At 44.2% G+C, this 19,185-nt stretch overlaps 1 protein-coding gene across 4 annotated transcripts in view; it reads left to right on the top strand.

Annotated features, from left to right (window-relative positions):
• Positions 1-19,185, top strand: part of SPTBN1 (spectrin beta, non-erythrocytic 1) — a 180,097-nt gene that overhangs the window by 150,994 nt on the left and 9,918 nt on the right. For all 4 annotated transcript variants that reach the window (XM_039887149.1, XM_039887150.1, XM_039887151.1 and 1 more), the window contains 13 exons: positions 1,928-2,074; positions 2,963-3,226; positions 4,547-4,771; positions 5,241-5,330; positions 5,507-5,788; positions 6,457-6,587; positions 7,689-7,893; positions 8,279-8,653; positions 12,955-13,199; positions 14,417-14,555; positions 15,293-15,377; positions 17,197-17,393; positions 18,524-18,636. In XM_039887149.1, coding sequence (XP_039743083.1) covers positions 1,928-2,074; positions 2,963-3,226; positions 4,547-4,771; positions 5,241-5,330; positions 5,507-5,788; positions 6,457-6,587; positions 7,689-7,893; positions 8,279-8,653; positions 12,955-13,199; positions 14,417-14,555; positions 15,293-15,377; positions 17,197-17,393; positions 18,524-18,636 — 2,498 coding nt within the window. The remainder of the gene's footprint in view (positions 1-1,927; positions 2,075-2,962; positions 3,227-4,546; positions 4,772-5,240; positions 5,331-5,506; positions 5,789-6,456; positions 6,588-7,688; positions 7,894-8,278; positions 8,654-12,954; positions 13,200-14,416; positions 14,556-15,292; positions 15,378-17,196; positions 17,394-18,523; positions 18,637-19,185) is intronic.

Raw genomic sequence — 19,185 nt, 5'->3', positions numbered from 1 at the left:
TGATTCCAGAATGCTGATGAAGGGCTGATGAACTAGCAAGTTCCATAGATCACTTTCATTGTTCTACATCCCTTGATGCTTTAATCTGTAGGGTGATGTGTTCAGCAAAGAACAGATTTGTTTATAAGCCTCTGTTTTTTATGTAGCTCTTTTTTAAATCTCTCTTGGGTAGGTGATTATGAAGAGTGAAAATATGTGAATGTCCTTGATACTTTGGATAAATGCCTTCTATTGTGTTTAATCTCTCTCTCTCTCTCTCTCTCGTGTGATTGTGTGTGTGTGTGTGTGTGTGTGTGTGTGTGTGTGTGTGTGAAATACAGGGGAAATTTTTACCATTTAGTTTCCTTTTAACGTATTTTCTCCTTTGAATGAATGCCCATAGCATTTCAGATTTTAGCTACTTACATTACTGAAAAGTAATTCTTTTAAAGTAGGAAATTTAATGTCTCTTGGTACGTAGTAAATTTATCGTTCTTGCTTACAAAGAGCTTTATGAGATTTACTATTTTTTCCCCTCAATAAAGAGTGACATCAAAGATCTTGCAACTTTTTGCTTTCAGTCCCCACCCTCTCCCGTGTGGTAGGCAGATAGCCTGAGAAAGGCGAGATGGTGCCGGAGATCCGCCACGTTCAGAGCCGGGGTCTTCCCGGGACCTGCATCGTCCTCCTAGATGTTGTTTCCATGGAACAGGCTTTCTGTTGTTTAAGCGCGTTTGTGGGGAAGCCTTTCCCAGCAGCATCCCGGATACACGGGAACGGCCTTGGAAGTACTGATGCTGTGAGGGTTCCTGTTGGCTTTGTGCACCCTTCCTAAACACTTGGAGACAGGGCCATGGAGGAGTGAGGAGTTCAGGTGCAAGTTTGTTGTGGCAGCGACTGGTATAAATGTGGGCTTCTCATGGTCTCACTGGAGAATGGACACCGTCACTGAAGACATTTGCTTTGGTGCAGGTTGACTCTATAGTCCCTTGTGTATCTTCCTCCTGGACAAACAAGAAGCTCTTCATGGCTTAGCACTGTGTATGGGGTAGGAATTAGCACCCTGGCATGGCGAACTGCAGGCAGGCAGTGAGGAGCCGGGCGAATTGGGATGAGAGCCAGCAAGAGAAGTGTGTCCAGAGCCCAGGACTGGCAGACTCCCAGCCCGAGCCTCATGGAGAAAATTCCCTTCTCAGATCTGTCAGCGGCTGGCAGGCTTGGTGAAGCTTTCCAAGTAGTTCAGATCCAAGTAAACACATTGGATCTTAAAATCAAGTCCTATGAAGTGTTCTATCTAAGTCTGAATGGAAGGCCCTTTAGAGAAATAGTGGCCATAGAAAAAGAGGAGAAGGTGATTCACACATGATGGAACCATTAAGAGGGAGGGCATCATTGTTACCTTACCCCTATGATGACTTATTTATGCTTTTTGGCATTCCCATAGATACACCATGAAGGGGAGGGACAGATAAAAGAGGAAGATTTTCGGTCGTTTTGTGATAGAACTAAAAAAGTAAAAAGAAAACCAAATGAGATGAAAGACAGTTAGTCATGATTAACATAGTATATCTGGCACAAATATTTGGAAGAGAAAGAAGATTGTGACTTGGACTGGTTAGGGCAGAATTTTAAACACAAGCCTCTCTTGGGGGAAGGTTATTTAAGAGTGCCAAACAGTTTGAAAGCTGGCTCACAGAGTTTTCGTGCTTCTGGATTTAATGTTAGATACATAGTTTGGAGCAAGGCTCAGGCCAGCTTCCATACAGTGGAGATACCTGTCTTGACGGGTCAGAAGTTATAAAGTAAATATTTGGTTGTCTGTTGACATAGAAACATGCAGTATGTATAGTGTGACATAACACAACTCTTTCCAGGCAGAAAAAGGGCTGATGTCTATGATCATAATCTCTGAAATCTTCCTTTCTCCTCCACCCGCCCCCACCCCCAGCTGTCTCTATGGATCAATGAAAAGATGCTTACAGCCCAGGACATGTCCTACGATGAAGCCAGAAATCTGCACAGTAAATGGTTAAAGCATCAAGCATTCATGGCAGAACTCGCGTCCAACAAAGAATGGCTTGACAAAATCGAGAAGGTGAGTTAAAATGTTTGATAATTTTTGCATTTCTGCTGTGTGGGCACAGTGAGAAAATGAACTGGTTGGAAATGAGCTCCTTTTTACTTAACCTACCTTCTAGAACACGAGAGTCATAGCTGGCCACATTCAGAAGGTACACAGCCAGTAGAGGTCCCAGCTCACTTACCAGTCTCGACTTCAGCCCAGCTGGAGAGGGAAAGGCAGGCAGAAGCCCCACGGGGTGGTGCGAAGTACTCGATTTATCTTCTCATGAGTACTAGCGTTTAGGTTCCATTGTGCACATGATAGACTATGAGCCCCTGGGCAGGGTCCCTACTCTCTTCGATTACATTACACATATAGGACTGTGGCAGGCTAATGAGGTTCAGGTGTACAGAATTTAGAAATAGTATGTATTTTTAAATTTCTTTATTTTTCTTGTGTGCCTACTATATACTAGACACTATAATAATTTAAAATGTGTTGTTTCAGCATAGGGAGATTTGGTGCACCATAACTGACATGAATATGACGAAGTTTCTGATCCTCCCTTCTCTTCCTTCATACTTTTTATGTAGTTTCAAACTCTTAACAATTAAAAAAATGTATTATGGTCTTTTGTGGGTAGAGTTGAAAGGATGAAGTCTTAGGTTCTTAGCATTAGTTGAAACTATTTCAGCATGCTGAAATCACTTCTTGCTGGATTCCCATGAAAGCTGTGTAGTGTGCATAGAGTAGGCCATTGAATAGTAACTTCACGTGGAGAGACTGTGTGTATGTGTATGTGTGTGTGTTTTGAATGAATGGGTAAATCATAGGTCAAATAATCTTAGGTTTGTTTTTCACAGTGACATTCGTTCTCTGGCAAACTATTTATTTATAACCACAGTGGTTTTTGTTTTCTAGGAAGGAATGCAGCTCATTTCAGAAAAGCCCGAGACGGAAGCTGTGGTGAAGGAGAAACTCACTGGTTTACATAAAATGTGGGAAGTCCTTGAATCCACCACCCAGACCAAGGCCCAGCGGCTCTTTGATGCAAACAAGGCTGAGCTCTTCACCCAGAGCTGTGCCGATCTGGACAAATGGCTGCACGGCCTGGAGAGTCAGATCCAGTCTGATGATTATGGCAAGGACCTTACCAGTGTGAACATCCTGCTGAAAAAGCAACAGGCAAGTGGGCAAGGCAGACACCTACGTGGGCCTGTTCCTCTTTCACTGCTGTAGTGTTAACTCATCCACTGTGTTCTGAACCATCTACCTTCTATGTGAAGGGATTTTAACCCAGCAAAACGTTTGCTCCAGTAGCATCATGGGACATTACCAGATTCAACCAGAAAGGAACAATATGAGATGCGTTAGGTGTTTGTGCCTGGGAATACTTTTTTTTATTATCATCTTAGTCGATGGATAGTACCATCATTTAACTAGAGCAAATATTCCTTTCATTCATTTCTGCAGTTTACATGAAGGAAAGTAACCATGTTCATATACTTTGCTGTAGAACATCTAGGTATGCGATAGTTCTTAGAGTTCAGAAAATTATAAACTATAATTATAAATTACTTCACATGTATGAGAAAACAGCTCCAGTGAGGTTGAGAAAGCAAATCGGTGGCAGAATCTTCTAGTGGCTCCCCTGACCGGTTTGCAGGGTGTGCAGCCAAATCCCAGGCCCAGCCGCTCTGCTCAGAACCAGTCACTACGAAAGCATCTTTGCCGAGAACCTAGGCTTGTTTCTTCATCTGGAGTGACACCTACTCTTCCTTTGCTAAATGATTTGGTCCCTCTGCTCCTCAAGTCATGAGGTGTTAGGCAACGAGTGTTTTTCATCGGTGGTTTTTCGTCATAGCTGTTTACCTCCCCTACCTACAAAGGGAGCCAGTTTGTTCCCAGATGCGGCCCCCTTGTCTCCAAGGTATCAGAGTATGCAGTCTTCTCGGTGTGATGTTTCCAGAGTGAGACACCTCTGCTTTCCATTTTACTCGTTTTTTTCATGTCAATAAATAGCATGATTTCAGCCGATTATCCAAGTATGTAAAAAGATTATTTAGCGTTCTGAGTGAATACACTGAGGGAAGATGATAACATTAGCTATCCTTCTTGCCTAAAAGAACTGACCTCAAGGCTTTACTCCTTCCCTAAACTGGTTTCCAGCATTGTTATGGCTTCTGAACAAGCAGATGAAAACTGTCCTTTCCCCATAATTAATTCTTCTTTCCCTGTTATTTCCCTCCCAAGGTCCTGGATAAACTTGACTGTTGCTCTCAAATTTAAAAATCCTGGAAAGGGATTTTGTTTAAATTGGCTGATGGAGCAAAATGCTAATTGATAGTTTGATAGATGTTAGGAACCATTTCATAGGCTGTCCACTGTATAAATTTATATTCTTTAGTCTTCCATTTTAGCCAGTGCCAAAACCAAACATTTTATGGGGACCGTCTGTGTTCCCCTCGTCTCTGGTGTGAAATCTGGTCTGTTTCCTGCCCTCAGATGCTGGAGAACCAGATGGAGGTGCGGAAGAAGGAGATCGAGGAGCTCCAGAGCCAGGCCCAGGCTCTGAGCCAGGAGGGCAAGAGCACTGACGAGGTGGACAGCAAGCGCCTCACGGTGCAGACCAAGTTCATGGAATTGCTGGAGCCCCTGAGTGAAAGGAAGCATAACCTGCTGGCCTCCAAAGAGATCCATCAGTTCAACAGGGATGTGGAGGACGAGATTGTGAGTAGACCCTCGCCACACACGTGGCGTTTTCATAAACCTCCTGGCCTGTCCTTCCTGGAAGCCCGTGTTTTCCCTTCTCTGCCTGACTCACTTGGTTGCCAAGCTGAGCTGTCAAAGCTCATGATAGATGTATTCTCAGGCTTCTTTCCCCTCTCACGTGAAATGCAACTCCATTTTTCCGTCTGGTTTTCTAAAGATATTCTAGTGTTTTAGTGCCCCAAGAGGAGTCATTTCAAAAATAAAGAATGAGGACTCACAGCGAGCCCAGCGTTGAGGATGAAGTAAGGTGTGGGAGACTAGCCCTCGCCCTGTGGGAGAAGGGCTGGCTCCTCGGCGGCTCTTCCCCGGGGGGATCGAACACTCACTCTCTCAAGCTGGCCTCTCTGTTGTCCCCTGCTGTACTTGTTTGAGTCAAATATTTCTTCTTTTTGAGCGGTCCTGACCACTTATTTCTAATTCTCTCCAGTTATGGGTTGGAGAGAGGATGCCTTTGGCAACTTCCACGGATCATGGCCACAACCTCCAGACTGTGCAGCTGTTAATAAAGAAAAATCAGGTAAGCGTTTCTGCTTGGGCTAGCTCAGTCTGACACGTAACTGCTCCAGATTATAAAACAGAGAACGTGAGAGAGCTTTGAAGGCTTACGATTTCTCCTTGGCCCTCAAAGCTTGGCGTAAACAGTGTGTTGTTGCAGTTTAGCACGCCTTTTGTGTGTGTTCCCTGCTCCCACAGACCCTCCAGAAAGAAATCCAGGGGCACCAGCCTCGCATCGATGACATCTTTGAGAGGAGCCAGAACATCATCAGCGACAGCAGCAGCCCGAGTGCGGAGGCCATCCGGCAGAGGCTCGCCGACCTAAAGCAGCTGTGGAGCCTCCTCATCGAGGAGACAGAGAAGCGCCACAGGCGGCTCGAGGAGGCGCACAGGGCCCAGCAGTACTACTTCGACGCGGCCGAAGCCGAGGCGTGGATGAGTGAGCAGGAGCTGTACATGATGTCTGAGGAGAAGGCCAAGGTGAGGGAGGAGGGTTCTGACTCCGGAGGAGCCTCAGACGCAGCCCCCGAACTTGTTTTCTGCTGGTGCCTGTGTCTGTGTGAAACATCTCATTGTTGTCTTTTGAGTATTATGGGGGCACCATGGTGCATGACAAAGGTCGCTAAAATCTGACCGTGGTTTCCCCTTGACAGAACTTTCTTGTCTGAATGCTGATGTGTCATTAATAGTCGGTCTTCTCCCTTTTTTTTAATAGAAATTTGCCAGAGTCCTTCTTGCTCTCTAGTTATAGGATTGCCTAACTTTTACAACATATGAGATGCTTTTGAGACAAATTGGATGTATTTTTAGGTTTCCAGAAGGCTGTCGTGTACATATCTGTTAAACTGTGAAGAGTTTTCAGCCAGCCAGTATATACTTGGTGTCCCTCAGCTCTGCTTCACACTGCAGAGGGGTCTCAGTCATTCTTCAGTCCCCTCATGTTGGTCTTTCACAGAGTCTTCCCACAGTCCAGTCCATATTGACGCTCTTGAAATGCCTGTGTGTTCCACTGCGCATCTCATACTTCTGGTTTTTTTTTTTTTTCTTTTTTGATGATCCTCCTGCCCACGCTGTCACTCTATCCCTCTTTAAGGTGGTATTGGGCTGGAGGGGATGGCTGTGGTTGTGACAGTCCGCTCTCTTTGCAGGATGAGCAGAGTGCCGTCTCCATGTTGAAGAAGCACCAGATTTTGGAACAAGCCGTGGAGGACTATGCAGAGACGGTGCATCAGCTCTCCAAGACCAGCCGGGCCCTGGTGGCCGACAGCCATCCTGAAAGGTGAGTGCCGTTTTGTAAAGGTGAGACCAGGCTAAATATCTCCTATAGTCAAGGCCCTATTGAAAGATTATTGGTGTCATGAGTCAAAAGTATGGATTGATTTACACAGATACAGATTATCAAAGTATCTATACCTTGGGTTGAAAAAATCTTCAGTTTAGAAAATTACTAGTTTTAAGAGCAGTGGGAGACAAGAATACATGGACCTATAAAATAAAAGGACTCCCAAGAAGAACCACATGATACCACCTCCTAGTCTTACACATCAGGTCCTTAGAACCCCTTAGGAATAAAAATAAAAATTAGAAATGAGTGAATGTGTACGTCTCCCAACTACATACTACATTACTGTATTAACTCCAGTGGCAGTCATTTTAGGCTTTCTGTGTATGTAGCTGCCTTTTATGATTTAGAAAGGAAGGGGATCGGCTTTGTGCAATATCCAGGGCAAGTTGCAGATGAGGTCAACAGCTGTGTTGGTGTAGGGGGTCTTTCGGGTGTTTGTGGTCAGGATTCCATGGAAAGTGACTTTCCTGGTCCCTAGGGATAGGCATCGACAGGCCCTGTCTGTTTCCATCCCTGTTTAAGACAGTCATACTGGGGGGAAGTGAGAGGGAGGGACAGGAACACAGCACACCCAGGACCCACAAAACAGGAACATCAGGGCTCTCCTGGCAGGGAAGTGCATACAGCCCAGAGCCAGGTAAAGGTGTGTGCTAGACGAGGATATCATTTGTCCCTTTGGCAGCATGGTACCCAAGAACGTAAGGCGGCTCCTGGATTTGGCCTTAACATGTACTGTCAGAGGAAACCCTGACTTGTAGAGCCGGCGGAGCAGAGTTAGCGCCTCTCCCCTCCCTCCACCACCAGGCAGGACGGCCTTCAGCCTCAATTACTGTTTTGTTTGCATGTTGGCTCTTCATCACTTGAAGTTGAAGTCAAACTTTAGAGTTTTTTAGGCCCAATAGGTTAACCAGAAATTCCCTTCAAGAAATTTTGTATAATAGGCTCTCTTGGCATTTCCACCTCATTTGTTTTCACCCTGAAGGAAATTTGACATTTAAGGTCTTTTTCCCCCCTACTGCCCTCCTCCACTTTCAGTGAGCGCATTAGCATGCGGCAGTCCAAAGTGGATAAGCTGTACGCAGGTCTGAAAGACCTCGCTGAAGAGAGGAGAGGCAAGCTAGATGAGAGACACAGGCTGTTCCAGCTCAACCGGGAGGTGGACGACCTGGAGCAGTGGATCGCGGAAAGGGAGGTGGTCGCAGGGTCCCATGAATTGGGACAAGACTACGAGCATGTCACGGCAAGTACTCCAGGCAGAGCCTGAGCGGTTGTGCAATGAGCTGTGGGTGTGGAATGTCATTTGCATTCCCTGTGAGCAGATAAAACGCCTTGGACTCAAATCAGAGGTCATGGGATTTAGTTTCAACTCCATTTTTATCACTGGGCAACCTTGACTTAGGCTGTTTAGCCTCTGTGGACCCCCTTCTCCAGTAGTAAAAGAGGATGGAGCCCCAGCGGCTTACTTGGCTGCTGCAAATAAGAAGGAAGCCTGATAAGACGTTTCAGAGCTAATATCTGTCAAGTCATGCATACTACTTATTTTTTTCCAAAAGATATTCATGTGATCAAGAAATAAAATCTTCATAATAGTCTCATTGATGTCTTTACGCTCATCTCCATTTCAGATGTTACAAGAACGGTTCCGGGAATTTGCTCGAGACACAGGGAACATTGGGCAGGAGCGCGTGGACACGGTCAATCACATGGCAGATGAACTCATCAACTCTGGGCACTCGGATGCTGCCACCATTGCCGAGTGGAAGGACGGGCTCAACGAAGCCTGGGCTGACCTGCTGGAGCTCATTGACACGAGAACGCAGATTCTCGCTGCCTCCTATGAACTGCATAAGTTCTACCATGATGCCAAGGAGATCTTTGGACGCATACAGGACAAGCACAAGAAACTCCCTGAGGAGCTTGGGAGAGATCAGAACACAGTGGAGACCTTACAGAGAATGCACACCACATTCGAGCACGACATCCAGGCTCTGGGCACTCAGGTGGGTGGGGGAGCTGCCCAGGGTGGTGGGAGGTTTTCTTTCCATAGAGAGTCTTTGTGCATCTCTGAGAATCTTTCCGTTCCTTGGCTTCTCAAAATGCACCTCAAAGAATGGTTGAAATTAAATGCGTGTGTCTGCGTGCACACACATTGGTATAATGCTGCATTTGGGAGAAGTTATTAGTCCATAAAGTTATGTTTGTCACATTTGCAGACGTTGTTAGATGAACATCCTCATGATTAAAATAAAAAAACCAAATGGACACACAAATACTTGCAAATTATAGGTCTTCTCAATAGGAATTTGTGTTATTGTTAGCATGTGCATCCAGAATAATTTCCAAAATAATGCCTTATTATTTTTCATCAACCAAGTTCTGAGTTAGATATCTGAAAAGAGGTAAAACAAGATTCTAACATTCTACTATGCCTGGTCTTTTTCACCCCCAGCGTAAAACAGCGTAGTTAATGCTAAGACTTTGTTTAAAAGATGTTTGACGAAGTGGTGACAATATATCAGGAAGAATCTGTAGTATAATCACTCTGTAAGTCGCTCTCTAGGTTCTGCAGTTTTTCTCATTTTTTTAATATATTTTTTTTTAGATGAAAAATAAATTGTATCCTTTTCCCCCCTACATTTCATGGTCCTAGAGAAAAACCCAGTTTTATTAAAGATAACAGCACCGAAAAAAATCAGGAGCTTTGTTCTTGTCTGTTAGGAGCACACTGATAATCTAGTGCAGGGGTTTGCAAACTTCTGTAAATCCCAGATATTAAATATTTTCATCGTTGTAGGACCTCTGATCCTTGCTGCAACTACACAGCTCTGCCACTACAGCATAAAGCAGCCACAGACAATATGAAAATAAAGGCATGGCTGTGTGCCAGTAAATCTTTATACAAATCAGGCAGCCCAGATTTAGCAGTGGGCTGACCCTTGATCTTTGCCTCGTCTTTACCATTCTTTGCTGTGCTTTGGGGTTGCTTCTCTACAGGGTCTACCTTCACTGCCGTTGTCCACTCAGTTCACCTTGATTTGCCACTTCTAGAAGCAGAGGGAGCTCACAGCTGGAGTTCCATTCAGATGGAGTGCTACAGCTTTTCCACCAAGGAGGTGGAAGGTGTCAAGGGGATATTTAAAAGTGATAACATGGAGTGGCTAAGGGTCTGCATCATGCATAATCTAAAAGAGCCCACCACACATTGTATGGTTTCCAGTCTTTCCTTCAGAGCTGGTGGTCTTTGCAGCTCTGTGTGAAGACTTGCCATTCAAAAGCTTGTCAGCTTCGTGTTCAAAGGCTTTCACTGCACAAGAGGTCCTGGAGCACCATATGAATGCCTAAGGGACCATGATGATGCGGTCCAGATGTGCGGTTAGGGCAGGGGCAGACTCTGGTGTGAATTAGGACCCACCGCTCTGTATTGCTGCAAGTTAAATTTACTTCTCTCAACTTCAGTTCCGTGACATTGAGAATTGAGATGATGCTTGCAAAACATGTGCTATAGCAAGAGTTCTGTGACTGTCGTCTAACCATCATTAGACAACCGGAGCTTAGGGGAACTTTCAGAATGCCTAGAGATGGAGCTGGAATACTTTACCAGCAGCGGGTCTTTACTCTGCACCTGTAAGGTCATTTATTTCTAGAATTTAAAGAGAAACTGGTATCTGTGCCTGTTTTATATTTTTAAATTTCTTCCTTTTATGTAAAGCACATAACATATTAGTAATGCCATACATGTACAAAACGTGTAACTAAAAATATGCACATACGGGGGAAGATATACTCAATCTTCATTTACTAATAGCCTGTGTGATCAAAGTCTACAGACAACACTTATTTTGGATGACAGGAGCCATTAGATGTCTGTGAGGGAATCCTCAGGTATATACCAAGTGATTTGCTTCCTCGTTTTGTCATTAAATCCCTTCGCTTCGTGAGGCTCAGAGGGATGAGGGAGCCCATCGAAGGTCTAGCAACATCCAGGGCAGGAATGCACTGCCGCAGGCCCAACATCCTCCACCTCGCCGTACCCGCGAGGGTAGGCCATTTCCACCTGTGAAAGCGTATGTGTCCCTCCTGCAGTTATTAATTCAACCAGGTTTATTATAACAGAGCATAAGGGAAGGCTCTCGGTGCAGGCTTCCAGTGCTGGTGGTGTTTCCTCCTCGGCTGGTTTTACTCTTGCTGCCATCCTGATTCACCGCCATTCTCTGCTCTTTACAGGGTGGTAGGACATGAGGAAACAATATGATATTTGCACCAAATGATGGTCTTCAGTGATTCCTCAGATCAGTAGTTAACTTGTGGGAATTTTTACTTTTGCTATCCTTTTCTACCTTGCTTTTATGTTGTAAGAGCAAATTTAAAACAGCCAGAGGCACAGAAAAGTTTTTTTTTTTTTGCTTGTTTGGAAAGATTTGTTAGTTATATAGGAGATTTGCTTTTCAAATAATTCCCTAGGAACTTGCTCGTTGTGATTTGGGTTATACCTGAGCCATAGTTAATATTTCCAAAAGTCTCTTAGAACATGGACATCACATTTACCATGGAAAAGAAACCCCACTGATGATTCTTTGCGTCTTTTGCAGGAACTTCTTTTCCTTACTTACCACTACCTAAAATCCTTTTGTGTAGTTGGGGTCAGTGTCATCTCTAAGCCAACAGTGTTATCTCCCCTCATCCCCTTTCACCCCACCTACACCCCCCACTTGGTCTATTCCTGAGGATTCCCTCACAGACATCTGACGGCTCCTGTCATCCAGGACAAGTGTCATCTATAGACTCTGATCACACAGCCTGTTAGTAAATGAAGGTTGAGCATATATTTCCCCAGATGTGTATATTTTTAGTTACTCATTTTATACGTGTATGGCATTATTAATACATTATGGGCTATATATAAAACAGAAGGAAACTTAAAAATTTGAAATAGCCACGGATTCATTTCTCTTGTAAAGGCATTTCTTCCCTTCTGTCTTTCAAAATAAGGTGAAAGCCTATTCTTGTTTTTCCTCCTTTTTTACACAGAAAGTAGGTATTATGCACACTGTCTGCCCTTTGCTTTTTCTACTTAGCCATCATCTCAGAGCATTTTGCATATGAGTACACAGAGCCTTTCCTCATTCTTTTTATTTTTTAAAATTTTTTAAATTAACTTTTTTTATTTTTCAATTATAGTTGACAGTCAATATTATGACAGTCAGTATTAGGTTCAGGTGGACAGCGTAGCGGATAGACGTTTACATAACTTAGGAAGTAATTCCTCCCTGCCCATTTTTTTCCATGACTGAATAGGCGCCTCTTGTATGGACATTTGCTTTATTTCCCATCTTTTTGCTTATATAGACAATGCTGCAATAAATAACCTTATATGCATTTCATTCTCTAAATGTGCAAGAGTATATGTTGGACAAGTTCCTCAAAATGAGATCATAAAATCAAAAAGACTTAACATTTATAATTTTGATTAGTACTGCCCGTTTGCCTTCTGCAGGAGCTGTGGCCTGTTGTCCTGTCAACAGTGACTCAGCCCACTGGCAGATGAACCGTCCAACTTGAAGTTTTGATAACTCATAGATGATAGATTAGAGTATTTTCATGTAACATCTTATAAAGTCCATTTGCATTTCCTCTTCTACAGTTTCTGAAATTTAAATTTTGAAACCTGGCAAGTTAAAATTTTACCTTTGACATCAATCCATCTTTTTCAACCACATTAGAAGCTGCATTTTATGTTTTTCAAGTTTTAATGTCCCGTTGTGAGTGCTCTTACAGGTGATACGTATGTTGTTTTCAGCAATATTATCAAGTCACAATGGCAAAGGTGTTTTCACAATGTGTCCATGACAATTTTTCATTCATGATAAAAACATTGTCTTTACCCTGAAGGAGCAGATGAGGTGTTTTTAAATGTTTTAGTATATCTGGATAGATACCATGTGTTTTCTGTGTCATCCTTATATCCCAGGCTACCTCTAGGGGCGCTTCCCTGACCAACTGACCAAAGTCCCCTCCTTGCCTGCATTCCTTTAGCATTTCATTTGTTTTATCGTTCGTGCAGAACTTGATAATGTGGTTCAAGACGTTTGTAGTAAACTTAGGTTTTTGCGACTTGCATCTCCCTGATGAAATTGTGGGCTTCTCGGGGGGCAGAGGCCCCGTTATGACTTAGGGTTCCCATTAGTGCACAAGCAGAGCAGTGTGTGGCGCGTGTGAAGGGAGCGATGCCCCCCCCCCCTCCGGTGGAGAGAAGGCAGAAAGCCCCACGTCTGACCTCGCTGTCTCCCCGCCGGCTTCACAGGTGAGGCAGCTGCAGGAGGATGCTGCCCGTCTGCAGGCAGCCTATGCAGGTGACAAGGCTGACGACATCCAGAAGCGGGAGAACGAGGTCCTGGAAGCCTGGAAGGCCCTGCTGGACGCCTGTGAGGGCCGCAGGGTACGGCTGGTGGACACAGGGGACAAGTTCCGCTTCTTCAGCATGGTGCGTGACCTCATGCTGTGGATGGAGGATGTCATCCGGCAGATTGAAGCCCAGGAGAAGCCAAGGTAACACTCCCCGCCCTCTGGGCAGGAGGAAGTGCAGCTAACCAACCCTGAGTAATGCACAGATGGGGTCTTCTAGAAAGAACCGGGGGCCTCGCCTGAGAGCTTCGAGGCCAGAGCCAGATGGGGAGGAGTTTGGGGGAGCGGCCACCACTTCCTTGTCTCCTGCACTCACTTGTCAGGGAATAAGGGGTCCAGTGCTGTAAGGCCCTCCCCCTTTTTTGCCCCATGTGCCACACCCACCCAGGCCCTCCTGCCCTCATCTGCGGAGCACATCAGCCATGTACCTTGGGTACCACTAGCTCTACCTCATCATTGGGATGAGCTGGCTTTTCTGAGTTCTCTGTATCTGTTAGATTAAAAACCATTCTGTCCCTTTTCATAGACATTGCTAACGGTGTCTCTTAACCTTTAGCATGTGTTTTAATGGTGTATTAAGATGGTTATTTATTAGTTATTGTGTATCTTCTCTTGGCTGTGTTTCATGCAGAACAGTAAAGAGAAGCTAATGGATAAACAAGCAGACACATATATAACTTCCAGTTCACCCTTGTCAACTCCAGTTCTTACTGTAATTGAGAAATTAACTTCACCCTAAGAAAATAAATGTTTTTTTTATATATATACATATGTATATATATGTGTATATAGCGCAACTGTATTTCCTAGATCAGAACTTTCTAGTTATAGATTTTAATCCATGAGAAGCTCGCTGCTCTACCAGTCATTGATTTCTAAGCTGGTTCTCGCTCTGTGTGTCTCTTCATGTCTGAATAAGGAAGGGATGTCAATTGCTGTTTTGAACACACATGTCCTAACTTTTGGCAGCTAACTCATTGGGGTACAATTGGAGGGTGTCCCTGTCGACGTCTCTATACCTTCTTGAAGAGAGTCTGAATTGCATTGCAGAATAAAAGTTTGAACAGAAATTCACTGGTTTTTCCAGCATCTGTCTAGCACTCATTTTGAATTATTCAGGCACACACTCCCCCAAAAATGAGAGTAGCTTCATTCTAAATGTTTTGCATAGCTGGTCCTGAATTATACTGTCATCGTGCTTTAGCTGCAGTGGCCCAGCCTCAGCTCATACTGAATTAGAATTTAAAGCCAAATTGTGTCATCAATAGTTTCCTTCAAATTTAATTATGTGTTTCAAAACCTACACATTTATTTGAAAAGCTTGATCTCCTAAAGAGAGAGTATTATTTATCTCCTTTTAGGGATGTGTCATCTGTTGAACTATTAATGAATAATCATCAAGGTATCAAAGCTGAAATTGATGCTCGTAATGACAGTTTCACAACCTGCATTGAACTTGGGAAATCCCTGTTGGCAAGAAAGCACTACGCATCTGAGGAGGTAAGGTGCCACGTTGCTTTGGGGCCACGGGGTGAGTGCAGCTGGTGTTAAGATATAAAATGACTTCATTTTGTGAGTGAGTGAGTGTGTGTGTGTGTGTTTACATTTTTATATACCTGTGCACATGCTTATATATATTTCCTGTGTGTGTAGAATAAGATAATTGCTCAGACGCTAGGTACAGAGCCAGTAAATCTGTGGCACAGCAGACAGCTTTTGAAGGCCCTGAGTTGAGATTTTGTCCTTGCTCACTTTCATCAGTAATCTTCTCGGGTGATACCTCTTCTCTGTCACGTGCCCTAGATCAGTTTGTTCTTTAGTAGGTTGTTGCTACTTCTAGTTATGATGATAATAACGAAGAGATAAAATGGTTAGTCTGTGTGTGGCTCTCATCAGGGGATTGGACGTTCTCTCATAGAGGTCAGGGGTCTGCCCCTCCCTCTCTTACCGGATGTTTGCCAGAGGGAGCCCCCAAGTCTGGATGGGGCTCAGGGCAGTGTTGGCCTCCTCGTGACAAAACTTCAGGTGGAACCCAGCCTTCCTCTCAGCACCCCCTGCTTTTCTCTCCTCTCTAGTATGCAGCTAGAGTAAGCGGTCCTTAGATATTTCTTGGCTTAGTGGTGATCTCTATGAAAAATGTATTTTTCGTGTATGGAGTGGCCTATCAAGGGGAAAGAAAACTGGGAGGATATGGTACATTCTATTAAGATGTTCCTGGGGTCCTTCTATTTTCACAGATCAAGGAAAAGTTACTTCAGTTGACAGAAAAGAGAAAAGAAATGATTGACAAGTGGGAAGACCGATGGGAGTGGTTAAGACTGAGTAAGGACATACTTGGTTTTTCTTTCTTTGCTCTTTCTGGGTGTTCATTGAAAGCATGCAAGTTTATTTTCCCGCTTTAGTTGATTTGATGTAGTATTATCACTTACGATGTTTGGAGTTCTCTGTTTGTTTGTTTGTTTTTTAATGTCTTCTCTCACCATTTCACACTAGGTATTTTTAAGTAGTTCCCTGTGGCATATTTATTATTTTTTGTTTTTCATCTTATGATCGATGTCAGTGTTGTAACTGGGATTTGGGTGTTCTTTAGGAACAGCATGGGCATGACAATTTGGTGTCTGTCTTGGAGAGTACAGAAGCCCCCTCCTCCAGTTATCTTTAAGAGTTATTCCTGTAGTCAGGAAGGTGGAAAGTTAGCCTGAATAGGTCTTATGTTTGGTGCTCTTTAGTAGAAGGATAAAACAAAATAAAAGCTAATAACTATAATGGTTTTGCAGTGAACTGGGGCATTATCCTAAGTGTTTTATGTATTTTTCTGTATTTATTTCCCACAGTGACCCTCTGAAGTAGATCTTTTAATCTCCTTTTATAAAGGAATATGTGAGCTAAAACAAAGCTTAGAATGTACAGTATTAGGAATGCATTTAATAATTGGTATGAACACTGAAAGTAGCCCAACTCAAGCATTATTTGCCATGCTTTGCCATTCTGTGTTTGGGGCTCTGGGTTCTGCCCTCAGACACCAAGAATGCTTACTAGAAACAAAACCCAAGGGGCCTTTTCTAAAAGGTGTGTAAACAACCTAGTGAAGGCACCTCACTTTGTTGGGCCTAGAACCTTCTTTCGAAAAAAGTCCCACTTTTGACCAATCTTTGGATGAGGATTTGGTCTGTAATTTTTGAGAATTCCTAGGGCAGTTTCAATTTAGTTCAGCAAAACCCATATTACACCCCACCGTGAACTAGGCATAGTGAGGCGACAAGTCCCTAGTACAGTGGTAGCCTTTTCCTTGTGCCCATGTCTGGGCTACCAAGGTGATGAAAGGAGACAGCCAGTAGCTCCTGGGGGCACCGATACTGCCCACCGTCTATCTCTCACCCGTAAGGCCCCAAGCATTGCTGCTGGAGGTGTATGACAGTTAATGTTAGCACAACGCCGAGTCCTGGCCTGCCTTCTCACAGCTGCGGTGGACATCACGCTGTTCCCTCACGTGTGGAGGAGCAGAATGTGTACAGCAAAAGCCTTAGCCCTATAGTGCTCCCATATCCTTCTCTCCTCTCAACCCCCACCCTCAAAGAAAAGAAACAGAACTACACCTGCAGGGTGATTTATGAATGCCTGCTTCATCGGCGCAGTCTGGTTGGTTGCGTGTGGATTGTGAATTACCGAGCCCTGAGGCTTATCTCACTCACGTAAGGTTGAGTGAGCAGACTGTGCTTTCTTAGCCTGCGCTGCCCAGTGTGATAGCCTCTGTCCACATGTGGCTCTTGAGAACTTGAAATGTGACTGGTCCAAATTGAGGTGTCCTATAAGTACTAAATACACATCAGATTTCAAAGACAGAAGAAAAAAAAACTAAACCTATTAGTAATGTTTTTATACTGCTCACAAGTTGGAAATGATATCAGTTTGATATATCAACTTGTCTAAAATATGCTTTTGTAATTGATTTCACCTTTTTTCTTTTTAGTGTGGCTACTAGAAAAGTTAAGATTGCAAGGGTAGCTCATGATACGCTTATGTTAGACGGCCCTGATCTAGACTTTAAACTAGTTGTGCAGACAGCTGCCACCAGAGGGCACTGCCTTCCCTGACTGCCAAGTCACTGCTCACCAGCTGTCACCCTTGGTACCCTGTGCAGTTTTGGAGGTCCATCAGTTCTCAAGGGATGCCAGCGTGGCCGAGGCCTGGCTGCTCGGACAGGAGCCATACTTGTCCAGCCGAGAAATAGGCCAGAGTGTGGACGAGGTGGAGAAGCTCATCAAACGCCACGAGGCTTTTGAAAAGTCTGCAGCAACCTGGGACGAGAGGTTCTCTGCCCTAGAGAGGCTGACGACGGTAAGTGGCTGCTGGACGCTGAGGTTTTGGCCTGTTGGTTCTCAGGGGCAGCCTCTTCCTCCTGCTCGCCTCCCAGACCGGAAAATCCATGTTATTACTCTGTTTTTAAAAACAGTAAAGATCTTCCTGAAATTGGTGACTTTCTTGGCATGGGACCTGGAGAGACTATCTGGGCTGCCACCCCTCAGGCATTTCCTGGGCACCTAGGTTGATGATCACTGGTAATAGCTTCTTGCCTGGGAATTGACCGATTGGGGTTTGCTTTTCTCTTTTGATCTGTTTTTCCTCCTGTATCTCATAGAAGCTTTGATTTCTTGGGAGCATACCCTTATAATTTTCTTCAGAATTTCAGAATTAGAATTCCTAGCACCATAGCTTGATCCTAGACCATTGAAAAATCTCACCTTTCCTGATAATCTCTTCTGTCAACATAAAGGCCTTACTTAGAATGGGGCCTGTTCACTGGTGTTTTCTTTCCAAGACACTTGCGCTCCTGGTAGAAAGTCCGTTCTTTATGGTTTACAAAAAATGGTGTTCTTTCTGATCTCTGCATTCTGGGGACTTAAAATGTACCTGCAAATGTACCTTGTGCTAAAATGGAATAATTTTTGTGCGTGCATATTGTTCACAAAGTGGCTTAGTTTTAATTAAACTATTCTGTGGCTTTTTTATGTGTTGATTGGGTTTTGGCTGAACACAAATTGCTACCACAGCACAAGAAGCCTCCTGAGAATTGCTGCAGCTCTGTCTCAGTGACGTTTGAGCTCTGATGGGACGTCTAGCATGGACCCTCATGCTCAGTGCCTTTCTTCTTAAGCAGAGTTCAGACCTGCGTAGTTCATTGAGAGGTTAAACCCAGTGTCCCTGGGGGCATAGAGACAACTCACAAGAATTCTGCCAGCCCATGAAATAGACTTGTTTCATCACTCAGGTCTCTGTGTCCTATAGTTCTGAGTTGTTGCTGCAATTCCTGAGACCCTGATACCGTTTTACGTAGGTCTTAGAGTTTCTGGTTGGCCAGCTCTACTGTAGAAAATTCAGGCTGGAGGACTTCCTGGGTTTTCTAGAATGCTTTTCCTAAAAGAGGCAGAGTTTGGGGCTCTGCTGAATGTCACCATGTTTTTCCTCAGTTGGAGTTACTGGAAGTGCGCAGACAGCAAGAGGAAGAGGAGAGGAAGAGGCGGCCGCCTTCACCTGAGCCGAGCACGAAGGTTTCTGAGGAGACCGAGTCCCAGCAGCAGTGGTGAGTCACTGAGTTGCCCCTGGAGTCTTAGCTTTAGTGGCAAGTGAGGTTTAGGGAGCGTCTTTTCTAAGCCTGTGCTATGCCAGGCCTAACCACATGTCCTTCCTATTAATTACTTCTGTAGAACTTTTAGAATCTGTATAGTCACTCCTAGATAACATTCGAGAACACTGACTTGTCCACAGTCACATTGCTGTGTAGGTGGCAGAAGTGGAGTGTAGACAGTGCCCTCTCTGCTGCACCCATGTGCCTGTGCACACACTCTGAGAATGTCCATACAATTAAGTGGATGCAGTGAACCACCCACGCGTCGGGCCAGTGATTTTATAGTGATGCTTTTTGAAAGTTTTGGGTGATTTTACATGAAGGACAGAAATGATCCTCTCTCTCTGAGAGGCCGATTATTTTGCTGTGGTAAGAGCTCCATGACAACCCCTGCACTGCTTTTATGGGACATGCCTGCAATCTTATTCTCTGTCTAGAGTTGGTTTGAAACACTTGGAAAGTTTTTTAAAAAAGAAATTAAATTACGTAAAGGAGGGTTGCATA

The sequence above is a fragment of the Pteropus medius genome, unplaced genomic scaffold (assembly GCF_902729225.1).
Source record: "Pteropus medius unplaced genomic scaffold, Ma_sr-lr_union100, whole genome shotgun sequence".
In the NCBI taxonomy this organism is placed as follows: Eukaryota; Metazoa; Chordata; class Mammalia; order Chiroptera; family Pteropodidae; genus Pteropus; species Pteropus medius.
This window is presented reverse-complemented; position numbering and strand designations above follow the sequence as displayed.